This window comes from Labrus mixtus, chromosome 2 (genome assembly GCF_963584025.1).
Source record: "Labrus mixtus chromosome 2, fLabMix1.1, whole genome shotgun sequence".
Lineage (NCBI taxonomy): Eukaryota > Metazoa > Chordata > Actinopteri > Labriformes > Labridae > Labrus > Labrus mixtus.
In genome coordinates this window covers 20,985,181-21,008,499 of record NC_083613.1, presented here as the reverse complement: position 1 = coordinate 21,008,499, position 23,319 = coordinate 20,985,181, and the positions used below count along the sequence as shown (strand labels likewise).

The following is a 23,319-nucleotide window of genomic DNA, read 5'->3' as shown; positions in this document are numbered from 1 at the left end:
CCCCGTGTAGTCAACATGGACCATTTGTACATAACAGGAATTACCTTGATGGTTTTTTATTCCTCTGAAAGACAGAAAAGAGTGACAGAGATTTGCTTGATCTGCATGTTAAAGTGTCAGGGCTATTTCAAATGTACGTGTTGTGACCATTGTTTGGGAGGATATGTGTGAATGACATAAACCACTGTCTCCGTCATGTACTTGAACCTGTTATGTTTCAGAAGGTGGCTGAAGAAGGTGTTTATCTGTCACCTGCCCACAGCTCCAAACAACGACAATGTTCAGCTGTTTATTGGTTTATCTGGATCCCCACTAGCCACTACCTAAGTAGCAACTACTCTTCCATGGGTCCACTCATACAAACAAAAAATTAAAATCCACACACATTTCATTATTAAAAATCCAAGAAGAACAGAAAAAGATAAAAACATAAATAAAACGTAAAACAACAGTAATGATAACACATGCAAGAAAATCAATCAAATCAAGAAGAGCAATATGAATCTATTATAAACTATAAAGGTCATCTCTCATGGGCCCACTTTATATCAATGCAATAAATAAAATACAGTTCTGGACAAATCTTATAATTATTGTATTTTTTGTTTTATACAATGACAACGTTTAGCTGTAGAGATGCATTCATTCAAAAATACATTTTTACCAAACCAACAAACTTGGAAACCGGAAAATGTCCTTCTATCTGCCCTGCCTCATATATGTCTGCCTGTCTCTGTAACACAGATTAAGACATTAAATAAATCATCTCCATATCTACTGATGATATTCAGTGTATTTTATTGATGATTACTCAATATTATACAGGTTTTTTTAAGTTGTTGAACCAACATTTTCCAATACTGAATTGATAAGTCTTTTTTATTTCTAAATTTTTTCCCATATTTAACAGATTTTGGGGGGCTCTGTGTGGCTTGTATAACCTGGACTGGAACATTTTTCAAAAGATCTTATAAATATAAATCAAATAAATATTGGACGTTTTTAAGGCTGTCAAATGATATTTTTTGTGATAACGATACATAGCAAAATGTCAATAGTTAATCATCTGTCTTAAGCTGAGAGTAGGCTACTTACGTTGTTGTTTGAATTCAACCCTGCTTTTATTTTGAAATAAAGTAAGGACCTTCTAGTAGATTGAAGGTTACGACAGTAACTTAACCACTGTAAAGGGAACTCATTACGGATAAAAAATTAAAGGAAAACAGCTCAAAGGAAGTTTAAAAACTGAACTGTCTGACGTCACAAGATGGATATTATTTTTGAGTCTTCAACTGAGTTGTCTGGAGTTGTTTTTTAAAAGTGAAATGAGACATTCAAAGATGTGGCAGTGTCCTTTTCCATCACTGTGACTACAGGGAGACACTGTGGAGACCATTAAAAATGAATGCTTTCATTTAGACCTCAGTTAATTGTGATTAACTTGTTAATACTGACAGCCGTAGTTTTCTACAGCCGTGTTATTTTTGTATATTACACTTTTATTCTGTTAAATATATTGTAGTAATAGTTTTGGCAAAATGTACATGTTTCGTTTGAAATTTTATTAGGATATAACTTTGATGTCTTATTCTACCATTCATGAAATGTGCATATTGCGTTGTTTTACCAATAATGTTTTGTACAAAGGATGTTTTTGGAACATTTAACTAACAGTTTTTTTGGTATGAATAACAAACCCATCAGTAACATTTACAGAAAATTTGAGAAAATCGTACAAAATAAAAGACTACAATTTTGGCAAATTGTTAAACAAATTATTTATTTCAGTTTTTTGTTTTGAGTAAATTTGTGTGTAAATTTAAGACTTCCAAAAGAAAAAAATGAAATTATTTTTATATTCTTGACTTATGGGTTATTACCAGTAGATTTTTTCTTAATAAAAGTTAGTGATTTATTCATGTAAAATAGTATAAAAAATGGTCACCTCTCAAACATTCAGAATTTATTATTATTATTATTATTATTATTATTATTATTATTATTATTATTATTATTATTATGCCTAAAACCTGATAGGCAATGATAGAAATGAGTACCCGAGCATTGACATTTGATAGAAGTACAAGGTGAAGCATGCATCCACCAGGAAAAAAACAACTAATTGTAACAAAAGATCAATAAACGGCTGCAAAGGTTCACAGTCAGTTCAAGAGTGTACCTGCTGTTGTGAATTTTAACCAATCTACTTCACGGTCCTCCTTTTACTCAAATGCACTTTTCTTCTTCATCATTTCCGACTCAGAGGTGATGTTGCAGTTTGGCAGTAATCATGGACTGCACAAGTAGGAAGAAGAAGAAAAGGTTTGGGCAGTTTTTGGAGCTTTGCCAGTTTTCATGCCTATGCAAAGATTTGCAGAATGTGGGTTTGATTTCAAGTGCTTCAAAACAGTTATTCCATTTGGTTTATTCGTCATGCTTTAGACACTGAGAACAAACGGCCCTTCAAAACTCTAAGCCTGCCTTGGAGGGTTTCTGCTGCTTTGAATCATGTAATAAAAACAAGTCCTGCTGTTTGACCTAAGGGCCTTATTCATAAGGGACTTAATCTTCCCACCAAAGGCCCCGCTTTAAGTTCTTAGCCAAGAGTTTTCTTATAAGAGCTGTTACAAAAGCTGTAAGAGAAAGTCTGTAAGGAAATAAACTTTAAAGAGATCGAACAATTCCTCACTGACGTCTGCAGTGATTTGTAAACAGCTCTATGTCTGTGAAAGTTTTCCATATCTCTCATAAGATGAGGCCTTTTACCTGCTATGTGACCATGAGACTTAGGAGTCCTCTGAACATCCTCAGACTTATTCAAGGACCTACTTTAGAAAAATTTGCTTTTGTGAATAGACTCCTAGACCTAAATCTAAGGAGTCTTACAATTTGTACAAACATATCTCTTTTTTTTCTTCTAGTTTCTCCAAAGTCAGTCAGTGTGTTTTACGAGCACAGCTACAGAGCTGCTTTAATGTGTTTCTAATGCCTCAGTGAAGGCAAAATGGCCTAATTCTGCTTTGTAATGCCTCTATATGACCTACTCAAGCAAACAAGACCATTAGCCACAAGATTGATTATTTACATGAAGTTATTTTTAATCCTTTTAAAAACTGCCACTGTATACGTGTCAGATGAAGTGATTTACAACACACTGCATAACCCTAGTTTACGGGGTGGCCGGTAGCCTACTAGTAGTTGGTGTGCGAACCCCATGTGTGGACGCTGTGGTCATCCGGGTGGGCGGCCTGGGTTTGGGATCAGGCCTGCTGTGCCATTCCTGCATGTCGTTTCCCGCAAAGAGATGAAGAGTTACCACTTCGTCCTGTCAAACAGCAACAGAAAATTACTAAGGAGGAGCTTTAAGAAAAATATATTAATAAATAATAATGTATTTTATATCACAGTATTATAAGGGACGTTTATTGTGTTAATCATGTTGTTTCAGATGGTAGAAATAGAGTTGACTTCACTTACTTCTGTCTCTTAATCCATGATAATTATTAGAGTTAATAAGTTGATTACTATTTGTTTGGACAATATGAATCTGGTAAGAGACTATTGTTGTCAAATACATTTCGTGGTGTGAAAAATACAGTATTGAATTCCAGATTGTAGTTTAGTGGAAGTATAACGAAGCATACAATGAAAACAAATGAGGCAAAATACGAGATTTCCACAATTGCACTACCTGATAAGGTAGGCCAACATTTCGTCAAGTAAAATCTCGATACTTCATAATCAAAAAATGTTGAAAGTTCAATTCAGCATAATTATTTAATTGTAGTAAAGACTTGAGAAACATATTTAGAAAAACTATGGTAGGCTACCGATACAACAAGGCGTAAAAGTGTATTCAAGAAATACTTTGCTGGCTCCAAAGGAACATGTCATAAACACTCATATGCCGCCCTCTTGTGGCTAAATAGAGGTAGAGCAGGGAATAGCAACGTTGAATAAGACTCTCAAGCCCCTCCCACCATCCAACATGCAATTGGTCAGCGCTTTCCATAGAACCAGACGATTGGACAGAATTATCTCTACGCTCCCGGAACAAAAACGTGCATTTGAAAATATTGTGTAAGTGTACCATCAGCGCTTACTCAACCACCTGAGCAGTAAGTGTAAAGCCACACAAACAGGAATGTTTATTGAAATGAAACATGAGACTGTGAAGTAAAGAAACACGATTTAACGTGATATTTTACTTGACAACTGTCTGCAGTAATGCCGACGTCCCCTGTTAAAACGCGGATCCCCCTCACCAGCTTCGGTCATCTCATAACAGAGGTTAAGGTAAGAACAGGGTTTGATTTAAATGCATGTCCACCATTCAGAGGAGGGAGAAGTAGTACATTGTGTCCGTTTTGGTACTGAAAAGTATTTATATTATCATGAGTAACAAGGATTTCATTGCATTTTTTATTTTTATATTGTATTTTATCATCTAGGCTATATCAACCTACAATTTGTTTTCTCAACAGTGTTTTAATCCAAATAAGCTATTTTACAGTATCACTTGTGTCTCTACTTAGTTTTCTCAATTAAGTTAGAAATGAAACGGACTTCCCGGATATCTTAATTCATTTATCTTAATTAGCCTATATGATAATTCTATGAGATTAGATAAAATGAGCTTTAGCAGTAAAATAACCAGGGGGAGGGCAGATTAACAAATGATTATATCATTAAAATAGGCAACCAAGTAAGACAAAAGTAAGGACATTCAAACCTGGATAAACATGAAATATGTGATTCTGATCATTAGAAACTAGCCATGCAAATCAAATTTAAAAAAATAATAATAACAATACAATAAATGGATTACATAAGATGGGTTTTGTTTCTGGTAAATGTGTGATTGTTTTAAGCACAGTACAATGGTTGAGCAATAGAAATGAAGAGAAATGTATTTTTCAAACCAGTATTACAACTTAAGTGGTTGGTCTCAAGTGTGTGATGGCACATTTTCTTTGGGCGCTACCCACACGCTTAGCGGTGTTGCTCATTCCACGAATGCAGGATCCTAACAAGTTATACCTCGTTGTAAAGGTGACTAATCCGGCTACAGGCTAATATCCTGACAGTAGCTTTCTACTCACTGTACAAAAAGGAGAACATTATGGGGGTGCTGGTGGCGCAGTGGTTTGTGCGCGTGCCCCATGTGTGGAGGCTGTGGTCCTCAGGACGGGCGGCCCGGGTTCGAGTCCGGCCTGTGGCTCCTTTCCTGCATGTCACGCCCTTCTCTCTCTCTCCCTGATTTCTGGCTCTATCCACTGTCCTGTCTCTCCATTAAAGGCAAAAAAACCCAAAATAAATCTTTAAAATAATAATTATAACATTATAACGTACCTAAATGCAGGACAGTGCCAAAATGTGGAACAACTTTAAACAGTACAAGCACATGTTATTTGATAGCTTGAAAGCATATCATCTGAACACATCCATTATTTTCTTTTGACAAGACTTATTTTTAGCCGAATATGAAAATGTGTTCAGCATCACAAAAACTGAATTTTCCCAGGGTTTCATGTTATTGAGCGGACGATTATGCAGGGAATTTAACAGTTTGGCCAGTAACGTCTATGCATTAAAGGAAAAACTCCAGAAAAGGGAGTAACAGCTTTAAGCTTTTGTCAGAAATCCCAGGTCTCAGCATGGCAGACACAAAGTGAGAGAGTCTGTGCAGAATGAGCTCAGCCCTGCCAGCCAGTCCTGGTGATTTGCTGGAGTTTCAGCTGATGAATAATTCACTTTCATCTAATTCAACGGGTGTGTTAAATGTGACTTGCATGGCTTTAAATCATTTTGTAATCCCAGTTCTGCCTCATCATGCCAGCCAAAAAATAAAAAAGCCTCTTTGTACATGCGGCTTCTTTTGGTCTCAACTGTCACGTACTCTTCCAAAGACATTGATCAAATCCTCAGACTGAGTTTGTGTCTCATCTCAGCTATAATAGTAGTCCCTTTGTCATTTAATGTTTCACTTTCATTATGACTGCGCAGCGCTTATATTGCTTTATATGGGTGTGTGCAAGTCAAATAAATCACGTTTCCTTTGCACAGGAAAATGTTTTTATGATTGTATCTGTCACTCACCCATTACAAAGTCACTCAGGGTGACCTGGTTTATACAGCAAACATTTTCTCCTGATTCTGATGACATGCTCTGGGTGGGAAACTTAAATGACATTATAATGTCACCCTGCTGGGCTTCAAGTTGTAAGAATTTAGAGCATCTGACAAATCTGTATCACTTCACTTCTTTAAATTGACCTGCGACAGAATAGACAGTGGATAGTGAAAATCTGGGAGGACAAAAAAAAAAAGTGAAATACAAGGCCGGCTGAAACAACTCGGGTTCAGTGTAGAGCTAATTCAAAAGAACATTGTCATAAGTTATTTTCAAGCAATGCTGCCAACTTCTTCAATATGTTGGCATTTCTCTTTCAATTTTGTTTGTAAGCTAAATAATCTAGTATTGCTTGTTTGCTACATACATACATTGCTTAGTTAAAATATGAAGTGTTATTGCTGCAGCATTTCCTCTTACTGGTAGTGTGTGTGTGTGTGTGTGTGTGTGTGTGTGTGTGTGTGTGTGTGTGTGTGTGTGTGTGTGTGTGTGTGTGTGTGTGTGTGTGTGTGTGTGTGTGTGTGTGTGTGTGTGTGTGTGTGTGTGTGTGTGTGTGTGTGTGTGTGTGTGTGTGTGTGTGTGTGTGTGTGTGTGTGTGTGTGTGTGTGTGTGTGTGTGTGTGTGTGTGTGTGTGTGTGTGTGTGTGTGTGTGTGTGTGTGTGTGTGTGTGTGTGTGTGTGTGTGTGTGTGTGTGTGTGTGTGTGTGTGTGTGTGTGTGTGTGTGTGTGTGTGTTTCAGAAGCAGCTGTTTGGCATTGAGACTCCAGCTTCTGTGGAACTGACGGGTTTGAGGAAATACTTCAATAGCTACACATTGCAGGGACGCCGAAATGTAAACCATGCACTACATATACACACGCCAAGGCTGCAGTCGATGTGAATGATATTTTTACATTTAAAGTCCTCCTCGTACAAAAACTTGTCATTCTCCTCTGTGTTGCAGTGTGTGTTGGTTACCTATGGGGTCTTTGCTGTAACTGCTGCCGCCTACTTCCTGCACAGACAGAACAAAACAGAGAACCAGAGGTCCAACGCTGCAGCCTGAAGAATGAATGAAAATGACACGACACTACCTGTACTCTGTTAATAAATCTATTTAAATGCAGAAGACTGTCTGATCATTATTTTGTGTCATAATGGGAATAAAAAGTTGCCATGGCATCAGAAAGGGATTTTTTATTGATGTGTGTAGTAGAATGGTCCCTCCACAAGGTGTCCATGTGCAGCCGAAGAGACTGAAACCAAACAGAATTTTTATTTTTATACATTTATTTTCACTGGTTTTAAATCTGCGTTCACTTGAAAAAGACCTGCCTGATGAAGACCTGCCTGATGAAGACCTGCCTGATGAAGGAGGAGAAGCTAATTGTCCTAAGACTCTGCTAACTGCCTTAACACAGCTTTAAATACTAAGGTTTTACAAAGTGTGCATTTCTTTTCATTAATATATGAGCTTGTAGACATTGTACAATGTGTTGTGTTTGAGTTACAGTATCTCTGTTGATTGCTGTCTTCTTATAAGAATTAGTTTGAACTGTAAGGCCATATCTTAGAGCTTGAGGATATTTTCTTTAAAACTTCAATTTTTACCTTGGAAGATGTAAACATAGACTCAAAGACTCCTCTGGTCTATGTGCTGTAAATAACAGCATTGTGCTCCTCACAATAGGTTTAAAGTAACAATTACAATGCTTTTTATCAGTTTTGCCTTTCAGTATAACATGTGGAAATAACCAAATCGTTTTCTTTTTTCTTTTTTTTAGAGGAACTGATAAAGTTTTCTTTCTTTTTTTTTAGAGGAACTGATAAAGTTTTCTTTCTTTTTTTTTTTAGAGGAACTGATAAAGTTACTAGAATAAAATTATTCTCTGAGTCCTTGTACCCATCACTTAGGCTATAGTTTCACATTCATTTTGACTTTGCAATGTTATCTCATTATCGTTGATAAGATAATTTAGATGTCATTAAAATTCACCATTCGTGCACTTTTAAAGCAGTTTGCATTTACGCGTGTTAAAACTGATGCTTTTTTTCAAACCACAAAAAGTCAATGAGCTGAAATACACACTAATTCAAATATACACAAAAACCCACACGCGCTGCTGGCATATCACGTGATTTACTCTAATGCTGCCTTCAGGTGCTCCTCGGATATTTTTTGGACTTCTCATTTGTGCAATCCTGGTGATGATGTTCAAGTGCTCTGGGTGAAAATAAAAACAACAAACATGGACGCTAGAAGAACCAAGAGCAAGAATCACATAGCTCTTTTGTCCTTCAGAATGTAGTTGACATCAAATTTGTTTTATAGACATTATAGTTAGCATACTGTGTGTGTGTGTTGTCCCTGTTCCTGATGTCTCATTGGAAAAGGATTTAAGGTGTTGCCTGGTTCTGTAGGCTATAGGCTCAGTTCACTCTGGATAGTAATCCCTGTACGTAACATACATTTTGATACATACAATGTAACCCATATACAAAAATGTGCAACTACTTAAAATAAATTATACTAGCTACTATAAAAACAAAAATTATATAATTCCTACCGTCAATTGATGACATAGTTTCCAATCTTTCTGCCATTTTGATGGCCTGAAACGTCACGCAAACGTCACAACTCGGGTACCATCTAAAACAGGGGTGGGCAACTGGCGGCCCATCCCACCCCTGGTCAAAAATTGACCTGAGGGCCACCTTGAGGGTTGATGGGGGCCGCATGTGGCCCCCATCAACCCTCAAGGTGGCCCTCAGGTCAATTTTCACATATCAATTAATTGGAAAAACATGAAGAAAACATGACTAAATATGTCATGAAATCATGAAAACCAGAAATATGTCCATAATAATATTAAATCACTGGTATATGTTGAGTTAAATTTGAGACATTATTGATTGTAATCGTTTTTGTATCCTACAATTTGGCTCCCTGGCAGTGAGAATTAAATGAATGTGGCCCTTGCTGTGACCAAAGTTGCCCGTCCCTGATCTAAAATGTCCCAATTTTCCAGTGGTAGGCTAATATGTGCTCATAACTCGAAGATAGCGTAATCTAGATATTTCCGAGGAACACTTGAAGGCAACATTAAAAAGCGAAAGCGAAAGCTCAGCCGGTCTGTAACACCTGATCCTCTTTTTTTGAATGTCAGTGGGTTAGGCCTGTCTGTTATCACCCAGCTCAGGATCAGAATATAACCGAAAGTAAAGTTATTTGTTCAGAGGACGAGCAGCGACCGTCACCGCTGTGTGGACTCGAACTGGCGCTGGCAACAAGTAAGTGTAATCCCTTCTTCAAGTTCTCCAAGTAGCCTACGCAAGAAAAAAAAATAATTCTTGATTAACAGTTCTTCAGTTTTTCTTGTGCCAATAAGAATAAAACTGCTCCTTCGTTCATTTGAATTCTAAAGGTGCAGCATTGTCATTTAGAAACAGAAACAAATCATCTTAATTAGAAGCATATATAGCCTACAGTAGGCTATAGACTATATATATATATATATATATATATATAATTAAGATAAGCCTACAGTAGGCTATAGACTATATATATATATATATATATATATAATTAAGATAAGCCTACTGTAGGCTATAGACTATATATATATATAATTAAGATAAGCCTACTGTAGGCTATAGACTATATATATATATATATATATATATAATTAAGATAAGCCTACAGTAGGCTATAGACTATATATATATATATATATATATAGTCTATAGCCTACAGTAGGCTATAGACTATATATATATATATATATATATATAATTAAGATAAGCCTACAGTAGGCTATAGACTATATATATATATATATATATATATAGTCTATAGCCTACTGTAGGCTATAGACTATATATATATATATAGTCTATAGCCTACAGTAGGCTATAGACTATATATATATATATATATATATATAATTAAGATAAGCCTACAGTAGGCTATAGACTATATATATATATATATATATATATATAATTAAGATAAGCCTACTGTAGGCTATAGACTATATATATATATATATATATATATATATATATATATATATATATATATATATATATATATATACACATATATAATAAATAAACATCTCCCGGTCATGTAAACTATTTTGATGAGGCTTAATACATTCTTAATAACATATCATTTAAATTGCATTAATATAAGATAAGAGATAACTTTATTAATCTCCAATGACATTGTTGTGCCAGGTTGCTCCAACATTACATAACAAAAAGAGTAACACAAAGAGCTTCAACTATAAGCGATATACAAAAAACATAATAGAGATGGTTCATTTTTTAACCATTTTCTTTGTTGTTGCATTTTTAAGAGATTTTTACCCACTGTTTCTGATTTTTTTCTTACAGTGCAGCCCATCAGTATTAGGACATAATACTTTTAATGTAGTGATGTAGTTGTCTTACAAATGTGAAACTGTTGCCTATATTTAAAATGCTGCTTGATAGAGTTAAGTTCAGACTGTTAACATACTTTGGGTCAATAACACAGGAGTCACAGACCCGTCCCAGCCTTGCTGTCCTGCAAGGCTATTCCCAACATGGATGTGTAACCCTTCAGAATAGGAATTAGTCGTATTTGCTGTCTCTGTTGCTCTCATAGGAACTAAAAGAAGCCCGACAGGTTTAACAGGAACATTACACTAGAATGTACAGATATATGTAGCCTATGTCGACACAAGTGGACACTATTGTAAATATACTAAACAAAATCCTTTTTTACATGTAAAGCTGAGAAAGATTAGTACAACATCCTGTAGAATAATTCATGTCCTTCAGAGATAGGAAACCAAACCAGTTTGCAAGATTTGGAATAACTTTTGATGGAGCTATTGTCCAAGTCTTTTTTTTTTTTTTTTTTTTTAGGAACGTCAACAACTTTTAAACTCTGTTTCGACATCCACTTTGCATCATTTTAAGCAAATAGTTAAAGTCAAACAAAAGACACTCTAGGTTTTAAAAAAGAGAAGTAAAATAATGTACAGCAGAAAAATATATAGATTTTTTACAAGTCTATTTTCATACATAAGCAAGTAAAGATCTGTTGTAATGCAAATACATTGAATACTAACCACAATACCTAAATGTAGGTATTAGGGTTTTTTTATGTTAATGTCTTTTTTGACTTTGCCGGATTTTAATAAGTAACAGGTTTTTTGCTCACATTACTGCATACGTAAACACATGTTTTAACACAATTTAACGACGTAAAGGGAAATCTTCAGATTATTTTATACTGTTGTGTTTTGTGGTTAAGTGAGAAAGTGAAAGCATTCCTCTCAGAAATCAAGTTACATCCGCCCTTCCCAGTAACACACTGTTTATGGTTAGTCACCTGACCTCTTCCTCTCACACACACACACACACACACACACACACACACACACATACACCACACGCACACACTTTACATTACATGTTGCAACAGTGTGCAGTTAAATCATAAAGCTATAACTTATACTTAAATACTATGTATAAAATGAAAGGGTTCCTTAAAGTCCATTCCACCAATCTTCAAAGGATGGAAATTGATACGATTTAATTGACAGCATGCTATTATCAGTTGTAATCATTATAGCCTGTTTATACTCTACAATGATTACACAATCATTTTTTTATCGATTTTCTTATTGTTTTATGATCATTTCTCTAGATGGAAAAGGAGACCTACTTTGGTGTTATGTTTCTTTAAGTCTGATCACAGTTTTGAACAAATGAACACATGCATGTTTAAGAATTTCTCTTGAAATCTTCCTTTTACATACATACCAACAACTGCTGTCAAATGTTTCTGTAAAATGAAACCATGCTTTTGACTGTCCTGTGTTCTAGTTGCAAGATTCCAGCTCTGAGATTGATTAAAGGAAATGATTAACTCGGGGGCATGTGATAACAAAAGCTGACAGACTGTTTTGAAACTGGTTCTCATATCCCATTAATCAGCATCTGATTTTAATAGATTTTAATGTGACTTTTAAAGTTTCTGTTTCTGGCTCTTTAACACTTAAATGACCGGCTTAGCATGAAAGACCAGACTGACACAGTAATCGACACACTATTAAACAAAGTGGAGCGTTTAGCTGCTCATTTGTCTGTTCATGTCATTATTTAAAGAGACAGAACACTTTGCAAATAAAACTAAAACAAGGTTTAAAGGTGCACTATGTAGATTTGGTAGTGAAATATGAAAGTTGGAGAAGTGTAACAATTCTGTGCTATATTCTCTGAACTAAATCCACAAACTTTATTCAAAGGAAAAAATGGGTCCTTGGAACACTGTTTGGAGCTAAAAAAGGCTACCAGGAGAGTTACGGTTTCCCCCTAGAGGGAATAAACAAAGTCAGCTAATAGGTTAAGAAAACAAAATAAAATGCAGTGCAGATGGGTCACAGATTATGACTGATTGTCTGTGTTCATGTTTCTGTTTCAGTTCTTAAGGGACGGATGACAAAGCAGATCGAGCCTCTAAAACCTCAAGCTGTTTTAAGTAAACACAGAGCCTCAAAGAGGACCGGACCGCTGATGACCAGAAATGGCACAATGAAAAAAGTTGCATCTGCTGATGAAGAGTGGAGGAAGTGGTGCAACAGGTGGTCAAGAAAAGGTCTCTCTTTTGTAGGATGGTCAGAGACAATCTTGATAAATCAGTAGTTCAGAGCAAGGAACAGAACCAAGCATCTGAGAGCCAAAATCAACGACCTGAAGAACCTGAAGGACCTGAAAGAAGAAAGAGCCCAGAGACAGTTGAAGCAGAGAGCGAAGAGCCAACAGAGAGGCCGCTTGATTTACTGCATTGGAAAAAATTCAACTTCGAGGAAGAATCAGACACCTGGCGCCAGGTGAGTGCTCACAGTTAACACACGGTGACTCACAGTCTGTGGAGTTTTTGTTTTTTTTGGAACAGATGGCTAAAGAGAGATTGAGACAGAAATCAAACAACAGGATTTGATTCAGTCAATTTTACAACCAGGTGTGGAAGTAATAAAAGTAGAACAGTTTATGGGGGGAAGAGGGGCGGTAGCATCAAATCAAAACATTATTTAAGCAGTAAAAGTTACCCGGTGAGCACTCACTGCTGTTTCAACATTGAAATGTGATTGAAAACAGAGTGAAATCGTGTCGGTCTATTCAACACATCTCTTCAGCTGTTTTGCGATCAATGGCCAGAGGTGGTAAGCGGTGGATTTAACATGCAGGCAGTTTTGACATTGAATCAAATTTGAATCATTGATTATTTTTTTTTGAAAGGGACTGTGATGCACTGCTCTTAAATTCGATCCTTTTATGCCACAATATGTAGTGTGCTACTAGAAAATTGCTGTTTGCATGCATGTGAATCTGTGACGGATCTTGTGATACAAGCAGGTTTTCTGGTAAAATCAACATCAACATCTTCAAATAGTCTGTGAAAAATGCACAATCATGATCATGAACCTGCACTAGGTAATGTATTTTTTCTGTTATGGTAATAGTCTGTGAAAAATGTGCCTTTTGAGAGACTTTTTAACAGTGGCTATAGACGTTTTATAAAAGTCTTTTCAACAGAAAAATTGCACCTTTGATGCAGAATAACCCTTATTAGAAAATCATAAATTATATGAATGGACTGTAACGGTTGATGCAGTTATATTTATGTATAATCGGAATGTGCAAAGTAACATTCAACTATGCAGTTAAAAAAAACTGCGATGAGTCCCCCACAGTCAACCAAGTTGGATTTTATCTGTGGACTTTGAACCTTTCATCCTCATTTTGTGTATCAAATCTGGCTGCAGCCTCTCAGCACAGGGCTGATAGTCTGAACGTTCCTGTTACAAAGTGTTTAACACTGAGCAGATTACATTATTGAAAGTTATTGTAGTACTATTACGGTATTATTAATGTTCATACAGGAAAGCAACTCTGAAATCAAGCATTCTTCATAAACTTTAAAGTGAACAACAAAATGTGTAAAAGTTGAAATTAGAGTTTATGAAAATGTGTTATTGATATTTAAAATACATCTTTGAGTTACAACTGCCCCTTCATTTTCTTTCATAAAGGTCCTTGCAGGGTTCCTTATTGCACTGTTGCCCTTTATTCCATGGACTAACACAAACTTTTATTCTTTATTTATTCTATCATTTTTTTTCCATCCTGTAAAGTGTCTGCAGGTCTGCTTTCAGGCTGCACATCCTGTTGTTGCAGGAGCTGCAGCCTGACCTTTCTGCCAGAAGGCCTTTAGATTATGTGGTATATGGAGTAATTAAGTCTGTCGGGGTGGTTAATTGGGTTGAACATAAGTCTTAAATTAAGTTTCTTTTCCTCATGAAAATGAAAGAATATTGTAGCCCAAACTGTGATCTTCTCTTAAACCTAACTATATTTGTGAAACTGTCACAGCTTTGTCAGGGTTAGGCACCAAACCAATTTGGTTATGTAGAGGAAAGACCGTAGGGCTAAAATAAAACTTCAACCATGACTTTTGGTTTCTCTTGGGACACTAGCAGCTGTCACCTGTGTGAAAGAAAAAGAGCTTTGTGGTCAGAAGTTCTGAAAGAAAACGTATGCCATGTTCACATACGTCACCAACAACCTGCACAAATAGGTTAGCCTATATGTAGCCTGATAGAAAAAAATTAAGTGGTGTTTTGTCAGTGTAACTTTTAGAGAAATTTGGTGCTTCACATAACAAGATTTAGATCGTATATAAGATGAAGCACTGTAATCTCTTCATTTGACTGATTTTCACCTTCTGTTTCTCTAGCCATTGTCTGGTGCTGATTCAGAGTGCTTGCCCACACACCTTCGTCCATTCCGCAGCGCAGCAGAATATAAACTAGTGAAACACACCTACCGGCAGCTTCAACACAGTGGATACTACTGGGGCTCAATGAGCATGGAAGAGGCACACAACAAACTATCAGACACACCCCTGGGCACCTTCCTCATCAGGTACAATTCTGTTTAAAAGTCTTTTTATATCCATGTCATGATTTACCTAAGTTTAGTTTGTTTGTTCCTTGGTTTTGTTACTTAAATGTGATTTCCTGTTTTATTTTGTCATTTGTATCCTTGTGTTTCCGTGTTACCTGTGTATTTTTCCTTTCATATCCTGTGTGAAGTTATTTGTCTTTCCTGTTTTATTTTGTCTTCTCCTTTCTCGTGTTTCCCAGGTACATTTCCCTAGTCATGTCTTTGGTGTGTCCTGTTTTACTTTGTAGTTCTTTTGCCCAGTGTTTCCTGTCCAGTCTTGTTTCCTCCCTTTGTCTTGTTTCCCTCCAGTTTGATTGCCCTCACCAATTTAACCTGTCTTGTTTGTCGCACATATGTCTAACCCCCTCCTGGTTTCTTCTAGTGTCTGTGCGCTTTACCATCCGTGTCAGTTCATTGTCAGGCTTTCCCGTGCTTCTGTGTTGATTTTCCTCGTGGCTCTGTTTTTTCTTCTGTTGGATTTGTTCTTGGACTTTTGATGGACTTTTGTTTGAACTGGATAAATGAAGCTTTTGGGGGTTTCTTTGCCTTTTGGTCTTTTTGTAAAATACATTCTTTAGTTTTATTATCTGCACTTGGGTCCCCTTATTTGTTTTTTTATTGACCTAACATTCATCACTTTTATTATGCTCTTCTCTTGTCCAGTTGTCCCGTACAAAACGCTATTCCAACCTAAATGAGACCTTTTATGTTTAATAAAGAATTATTTTAAATAAAAGAAATGATGTAGTTAGCACAGTGTATTAAAACAGCAGCTTATTAATGAAATATATAATAATGTGATGCATGTAGGGTGTCTCCGCTGACTCACACAAATTTTGTTGAAAGAGCGCACAGTGAGTGAGTGACACTGCCAGGTAGCTTAAAGAACCGGTCTTCTCATCACTGCATTCTGCTTTCTACTTTCTGTGGAGAGAGAATAACACAAGACACTGGACAAGCTAACAAACCACATGTAGGTCAGTGTTAAAACAATACTAGTTTTGTTCTTACCAAAAAACTGAGCTGCATGCGTCTTGGATGCTCTGCTATTACTAAAAGCCACACAGTAAGCGATATAATTTGTCCGATATTATCAGTCCTTAGTCCTGAAAAGGCTCCAACACACAAACATGTTTGAGGAATAAGTGCCTTTGCTTCATGTCATCCCCCACTCTCTCCTCCCAACATTTGCTGTCTTACCGTAGCTGTCAAATAAAGGCAAAACGGCCCCCCTAAAAAAAATAAAGCCCCTTTTAGGGGTAAGATGAAATATCAATACTGATCTGTATCGTCAGCCTGAGTCTTGTGATACAAGATTTTAATCATTGGTGCTTAACATTGATATTTCATTAAAAAAACTATTGCTCTAGTCTAAACAGATTTCCCTATCAATTTCACTTGCTGTGTCACTACTTCATAACTCCTCACAGTGGTGCTGATGATATGATTGAGAGTAACACGAACACATCTAATTTGGCCAAAGAAGATGTCGATGTTTCAGCGCTGTTATTTACCATCAGCAAGCCAATTTATTTAAGCACTACTTTGGCGCACCACATATGTATTCATCCACCTGGAAGGCACTTTTTTAAACGAGTGAGCCTGGATTTTGCCTAGTACACATAGTTGTATTTATGCATTTTGATATTACTGCATCCCAGTTTGAGATCTTTTTAGGCAACAGCTGTTTAAAGATGATCCTGCTGACACAGCAGTAGTTGCTGCCTGTGGTTGCTGCTTGACTATAACAGATGACATTAAGTGTATTTTATTGTAATGTTATTGTAACGTTTTTCCCTTCTTTACAAATATTATTAGTTCAAAAAAAATAAAACGGGACAACAATTTGTTCATATTTGTATCCTGCACTACTTTCTTCATAAAAAGAAATGTCAACAAATAAAAACACATCAAGTTTGCACAAATTGACTGTTCGCTGCTGTGTTGTTTCAGGGACAGTGGCCAGTTGGATGTTTTCTTCACTTTGAGTTACCAAAGTGAAGATGGACCGACCAGTGTTCGGGTCATGCTAAACAATCTGCTCTTCAGTTTGTTTGGAAGCCACAGGACTTTTGCTTCAATCTTCTCTCTGCTCAAGTTCTACACTGGCTCATCCTGTAAGCTGACTCTTCCCTATCGCAAGCAGCGACCAGAGCGCCTGAAGCAGATGTGCAGGAGAGCTCTAACCAATGCATATGGTGCGGAAAATGTAAGTGCTTTACCTGGACTCAGCTGTCAAGATAAAGACTATGTTCAGGCATACCCTCACTTCATATAGAGAAACGTTGATAGTGTCTTTTGCTGTATGAAGATTGTGTTTGTATTGTAATAATAATAAGTTGTGTTTGTATTTTAATAATATATATTTTTTTCATTTATTTAATTGTTATTTGATCACATTATCAAAATTGTATATTTTACTGAACACACATGGTACATAATGTTTTGTTACGTACATTTAACATCGATGTATGCAGGACATATATTCATCAAATAATTTATGTCGAACATAAACTGCTTTTATCACATGTCTGGTTGACCAAATAACAAAGTAGAATTTTCTGCTGTTTAAAGCTGGATTAATTCATGTTTTTCACAACAAAATCAGCAAAAGAAGTTGACATACCAAAAGTTTAATATGTTCATTCTCAAATATTGGCAACTGTTTTTGTTTTGTCCTGGGCAGTATATTTCATATGCTATTGCCATTGGTTGCAGTTTGGTTTGGTTCTCAACCTTACTATCTCGAGATTGTGGCGTAATAATCTTGTTATCGCAGAAAAAAATAGTTTTCTAGAAAAACTGTGTTAATTGAGGCATTGCCTTTAGAAAACGTAGGCAATTTGAAAAATAACATTTTTCCAAGAACGGGGAAAAGCATGCTCTCAAGATTTTTATAGTCTGCCTTGTAAACAAGTAATCTGAATGTCTCATAAAGTATGTATTTAATGTAATGTCAACATAACTGAAAGAAAAACTCTTGTAGCAGCTGTGGTCTTCTCATTCAATGATTTTTATGCAGGTGTCACAAGAAAATAACTGTTTCTTAAGAAAATAAACATTTGCAGGATCAGACTGCTTATACAAAGATGAGACAAGTGCCCATTTTGCAGCCACTGCTGTTCTTTGATTCTTTTGTGCTATTGTAGTTTTAATTTCTATCAGTGCTTTAAAGGTCACATATTTATACTCCTTTTCAACAATTTTAAATAAGTCTCAGGGCTCCCCAAAACATCTCTGTGAAGTTTATTACCAAAATCCACTCTGCTTATAAAACCCTCTATTTCAGCCCTGCTCAGAACAGGCTGTTTCTGTGTCTGTAGCTTTAAATGTAAATGAGCTATGTCTGACCATGACCCTCTGAAAGTAATAAATCTTTAATGTCCACCAGAGGTGGAAATTTGCCGACTCAGTGGCAGAACAAACACCTTGCTGTGGAGTGTCACCCACCTGGGGGAGGGGTTACTGCCCTTTGTGATGTCACAAAAGGAAAATCTCCAAAAACCAGTTTTAGCACACATTTTCTGAAAACAGTAGAAGGCAAAAGAATGAGATGACTGACTTGTTTCATAATTGGGGAGTTTGAAGACAGGGACAGGGACTAGGGACACATTAGTGTTTGAAAACCATGTTAAAGTATATTTTGCATAATATGTGACCTTTAAAAATATCTGTGACTCAAGATGTTTCTTTTTCTTTCTTTTCTTTTTTTTGCCAGTAAGGTAACTTTGTCTGCTGCCTGCTCAGCAGTCAATGGGATTGGTGAGAGTAGTTGAGACGCAAAATACAGAAATGCTGTAAAACTAGAGCAATCAGCAAAATGTGTTTACAACACTCATTATATTCTGTGATCCCTTGACTTTACCGATTGTTGGTTATAGCAATCAGCTCAAATCACTGCTTTACTCAGTTGCAGCCACAGAGCGTAGCACTGCTAGCCCAGCCTTCGACTGGTTTTAATATGCATCTCCAAACCAGATAATCGTTTTGTTCTTTTCAGACTTTCAACTTTTTGAAACTTCTCCACTGTCTTTGTTTCATTTTTATTACAGTGCAAATTGAAGGCACATGCTTTTCATGGAGAAGAAAATGCATACTGACTATTTACGTATCTTTACCTGTTGACCAGAACGTTCACACTAGAAAGAGTGTGAATATTTAAGTCTGACATTTTTCGCAGGCAGCAGAATAACCTCAATTTAATTTAATCTTATTGCCAAGTTGCAGTGGGTGGGTTGGGGTGAGGTAATGTACAGCTCATTTTGGCCAGGTTAATCTGTTTCTGAACAAAAACAGACTCAACAGAACAACTAAGCCATTTCAATCAGATAATCTTAACGTCAGTGCACAAATACACACAGGCTGCTGTTTTTTTTTTCATGAAGTACCAGTTATCTGTCATGTGTTCTACTTCCTGTCCTAAATCTGACTGGCAGTGGCCCTTTTAGTCTAAATTAGCCCTGCACAAGGGACCCCCCCCCCCCCCACACACACACACACACACACACACACACACACACGTACGTTATCTGCCCTCAAATTATCTATTATCTCCGTCTCATTAACCTTAAAATGTTGACGTAACACAATCACCTCTGACATAGATAAAGGCAAGAACAGTTGATCATAGGTCTAGATGGATTGTTTAGAAAATATGTTAAAGTAATATAAAAACAAAAGATAATTAGAATAAAATAGATTGAGAGTAAAGAATAGCCCTTTAGATCATTAAACCAAATTTAATGAGATCTACTTCGACTTGAACTGCTGAGGGTCTCATGGGTCTGCGCGATCCCGGACACGCCACTGTCTCGCGCTCCAGTGCCCCTCTCGCACGCGACTCAGTACATTTTTATTACGATGTCAAACGACCTCTCCTGACTTGTCTGCCCACACGCGCAGACTCGCGGACCGGGATTACAACCACTGGAGTGGTGCGCGCTCAACTAGCTCATGTTTATGTAATGCCATATGTGAGTGTGTGTGTGTGTGAGAGAGTGTGTGTGAGAGTGAGTGAGTGCGTGTGTGTATGCGCACGAGAGCCGGCGCGAGCTGGTCCAGCACAGTGGTGAGGACAGCGGTCACACGTTAACCATCAGGGGACTCGTTTGTGTTTGTTTCTGCGGTTTGAGGGCCCAGCGGTGAAAAATTCAGCGGTGGGGATTTGACCCAGCAGACAGGAGGGCGCTCTAGTTCCACCGTTTTTCGCGCACGGCACGCACGTAGACCCGGTGAAATCGTCACGCGGATTGAATCTTTGGAATCTGTCGCGAGCGTTTCTGCGCGGCCGGTGAGCAGCCCGACAGAGAGCGGGGTCCAGTCGGTCGGTTTTTTTTTTGGAGTGGGGTCTTGAGCACCGCGCGTGGAGGTGAGGTTGGACGGATCTTGCGCTGGACTCCTGGCCGAACCGGAGCATCCCACTCCCGGCAGAAGCACCCATCCTTCCGCGCCTCGGCTCCAGCGGGAGGCCCGGAGCGGCGGCAGGATGTAGCAGCGCATTAACGGAGGAGAGAGGGTCGCTCAGAGGAAGAGAGCGGGACCGAGCGGACCGGGGCGGGACGGAGGGGACATGGGGAAGGACCAGGAGCTGCTCCAGGCCGTCAAGACGGAAGACTTGCTGACAGCGCAGCGGCTTCTACAGAGACCTCGGCCAGGGAAAGCCAGTCAGTATCCCTCCATCCATCCATCCATCCATCCATCCTCCTGACACACACACACACACACACACACACACACACACACACACACACACACACACATCAGCATTATCAGGTCAGGACAGTGCAGGCAAAATCTGATGCGATGCCATTTGGCCCTAATGGTGCACTGTGCGTGGCTGTGTTGGTTTTTGTGTGAGAATACTTTCCTCCTGCTTCATGGGGGTCTCGATGTATGTTTGTGCTATGACGTTGGGTGTGTGATAGTGATGACGTTGCATGTGTGTGAGAAGAGTCAGAATATAATTAGGAGCTAGAAATGCTTGTCACACATATCCCAACAGCATGTGTGTGTGTGTGTGTGTGTGTGTGTGTGTGTGTGTGTGTGTGTGTGTGTGTGTGTGTGTGTGACAGCTTGAGGGTGTGTGTGTGTGTGTGTGTGTGTGTGTGTGTGTGTGTGTGTGTGTGTGTGTGTGTGTGTGTGTGTGTGACAGCTTGAGGGTGTGTGTGTGTGTGTGAGAGAGAGAGAGTAAAAGGTGAAAGTACACGAAGGTCCCACACCGCTCTCGGGACGGGTTGATTATTAGTGTGTGAAGGCTCCAGATGTTAGTGGTAATAATGTGATGATCGTAAGTGCGCACGTGCAGACATTTGCACGCGCGCACAGATGTGGGGCTCAGACCGCGCGCGCGTGCGTGTTTGTGGCTGCTTGACGTTGAGTCAGCTGGGACTTGAGGTGATAATTAGATTTCAATTACAGCCTTGAAACTGCTCTCCTCCTCTCCTATTTCATCTCCACGAGCTGAAATATCTCACCTCCTCCCTTTGCCTCCCCTTCTGTCTCCTCTCCTCTCCTCCTTCTCCCTCTTTTCCTAATCTTCTGTTTTCCAGTACACCCTCTTCGTTCCGTCTCCTCTCTTCATCTTTCTCCCTTCATGCCTCTTACTGCCCCTTCCTCCCCTCTCTTCTGATTTATTGTTTCATCTAACTCTTCATCCTCCTCGCCTGACCATTTTTCTTTTCCTACCTTCTAGTTTGCTTTACCATCCTCTTGTTTCCTCGCTTCTCCTTTCCTTCCTTCCCTCTTCTCTTCTCTCCTCTTCCATTCTCTCCTCCTCTCCTTATGTTTCCTGTCCTCTCCTCTCTTTTCCTCTCACTTTTCATCCTTGTCCCGCCTCCACTTTTTCCCTCTTGTCTCCTCCTTACTGCTAGCATCTTTCCCCCTCTTTCCTCTCCTCCCTAAGTTTCCTTGTCATCTCTTCATTTGCCCTCCCCTCTCGTCTCTTTTGCTTAGATTTCCTCTCCTGTCCTCTGCCACTCCATCTTCCCCTCTCCTCTTCAATCTTCTCTTGTCCTCCCCTCAATCCCCCACTGTTTTATCTGCCTGTCCTCCCTCTCCTCTCCTCTACACTGCTCCCCTCTCCTCTCCTCTCCCCTGTCCTTTCTTCCTTTCATCCCATCTCCTTTCATCCCCTCTCCTCTCCTCTCCTCTCCTCTCCTCTCCTCTCCTGCGTGTGCGTTTGTATCGGAACATTCCAGCAGTGCCATGGAAAAGCAAAATGCTTCTCCTCAAATGCCAGAACAGATCAGGGCTGAGTGCTCAGTCCACTGCACACTGACAAAAGCGAAAGGGGGAGTTGGGACGAGGGTGAGGGGGGTGAGGCGTGAGGACAGTTAGAATAGGAGAGGAAACGTGCAAGGGTGCAGAAGGAGGGAGACAAGGAGCTGTGAATTCAGGGGGTAAAGAGACAGGATATGATGGGGGAAAGGTTAAATGACGAGTTATGGCAAACCAGTGTGTGTGTGTGTGTGTGTGTGTGTGTGTGTGTGTGTGTGTGTGTGTGTGTGTGTGTGCGTGCGTGTGTGTGACAGCGTGACTACAGGTTTATGTTTGAATAATTAAACAGGAAGTCAGGTTTCTCTGCTGGAGAATCACTGTCTTCACACACACACTCTAACACCTCTAACACACACACAATTACAAGCCTTTATGCAAAGCAACACACCAAGTGTGATTCAGATGTCTGCCTGCACTTGTGATATTAAGTAGCCTATAAGATAAAAATGAGTGTGGTGGGAGCTATGGTGACTGTTTACTCTGTCAAAATGAAGAGATGGGAAGGATGTGTAAGTCCATTTCACTATACTGTCCCTCATGAACAAAACGCCTCTTCTATGAAAAAAATTGAAGCAACAGGTCCATATTTTTCACATCTATGCAATAATTAGAAGAGAAGATTGATGTTCCTTTCAGATAAAACATAATCTAACAGCTCTGGTTAAATGAGACCCCTATAAGATTGTTCCTTTTTTACAAGATTTTAAAAAAAGATTAATTTACATGATTTAGTTCACAGCCAATAACAGCAGTTGTTCTTTAAGGTTATTCAAAGTGCATTGGTCCAAATAAGACAGGTGCTGGGTAAATCTAACAGCTACAACTATTAATATCAGTCTTATGTCTATTATCATTTTTACAAATGTTAAAGTGAACCTTAGAGCTGCTCAACTTTTAATGTTATAATTAAAAAATCAGTCCTCCCCATGT

General features: G+C 38.3%; 3 protein-coding genes across 7 annotated transcripts in view; all 3 read left to right on the top strand.

Moving 5' to 3' along the window:
• The first annotated feature begins 4,136 nt into the window (after window positions 1-4,136).
• Window positions 4,137-7,240, top strand: LOC132988376 (ATP synthase membrane subunit K, mitochondrial-like). Its single transcript, XM_061055747.1, has 3 exons — window positions 4,137-4,296; window positions 6,872-6,964; window positions 7,076-7,240. Exons 1-3 carry the CDS (start codon window positions 4,228-4,230, stop codon window positions 7,175-7,177), a joined length of 264 nt encoding a protein of 87 aa, XP_060911730.1. The 5' UTR covers window positions 4,137-4,227; the 3' UTR covers window positions 7,178-7,240.
• A 2,043-nt stretch (window positions 7,241-9,283) lies between these two features.
• LOC132988368 (suppressor of cytokine signaling 1-like) lies at window positions 9,284-18,202 on the top strand. The gene is made up of 4 exons (XM_061055735.1): window positions 9,284-9,402; window positions 12,590-12,998; window positions 14,906-15,093; window positions 17,068-18,202. Exons 2-4 carry the CDS (start codon window positions 12,780-12,782, stop codon window positions 17,390-17,392), a joined length of 732 nt encoding a protein of 243 aa, XP_060911718.1. The 5' UTR covers window positions 9,284-9,402; window positions 12,590-12,779; the 3' UTR covers window positions 17,393-18,202.
• A 1,789-nt stretch (window positions 18,203-19,991) lies between these two features.
• The window catches only part of LOC132988336 (caskin-1-like), a 39,708-nt gene continuing 36,380 nt past the window's right edge, over window positions 19,992-23,319 (top strand). For 3 of the 5 annotated variants that reach the window (XM_061055704.1, XM_061055688.1, XM_061055679.1), the window contains exon 1: window positions 19,994-20,777. In XM_061055704.1, the coding sequence (XP_060911687.1) occupies window positions 20,684-20,777 (94 nt within the window). In that variant the 5' untranslated portion in view covers window positions 19,994-20,683. Of the gene's footprint in view, window positions 20,778-23,319 lie in introns of all 5 variants that reach the window. The other 2 variants (XM_061055695.1, XM_061055713.1) reach the window with 2 other exon arrangements.

Bases quoted from the DNA above. Each gene is read 5' to 3' on its own strand.
- LOC132988376 (XM_061055747.1), top strand. From the start codon at position 4,228: ATGCCGACGTCCCCTGTTAAAACGCGGATCCCCCTCACCAGCTTCGGT. The intron at 4,297-6,871 runs GTAAGAACAGGG...TGTGTGTTTCAG, and splicing joins ATCTCATAACAGAGGTTAAG to AAGCAGCTGTTTGGCATTGA. The intron at 6,965-7,075 runs GTAAACCATGCA...TCTGTGTTGCAG, and splicing joins CATTGCAGGGACGCCGAAAT to TGTGTGTTGGTTACCTATGG.
- LOC132988368 (XM_061055735.1), top strand. From the start codon at position 12,780: ATGGTCAGAGACAATCTTGATAAATCAGTAGTTCAGAGCAAGGAACAG. The intron at 12,999-14,905 runs GTGAGTGCTCAC...CTGTTTCTCTAG, and splicing joins AATCAGACACCTGGCGCCAG to CCATTGTCTGGTGCTGATTC. The intron at 15,094-17,067 runs GTACAATTCTGT...GTGTTGTTTCAG, and splicing joins CTGGGCACCTTCCTCATCAG to GGACAGTGGCCAGTTGGATG.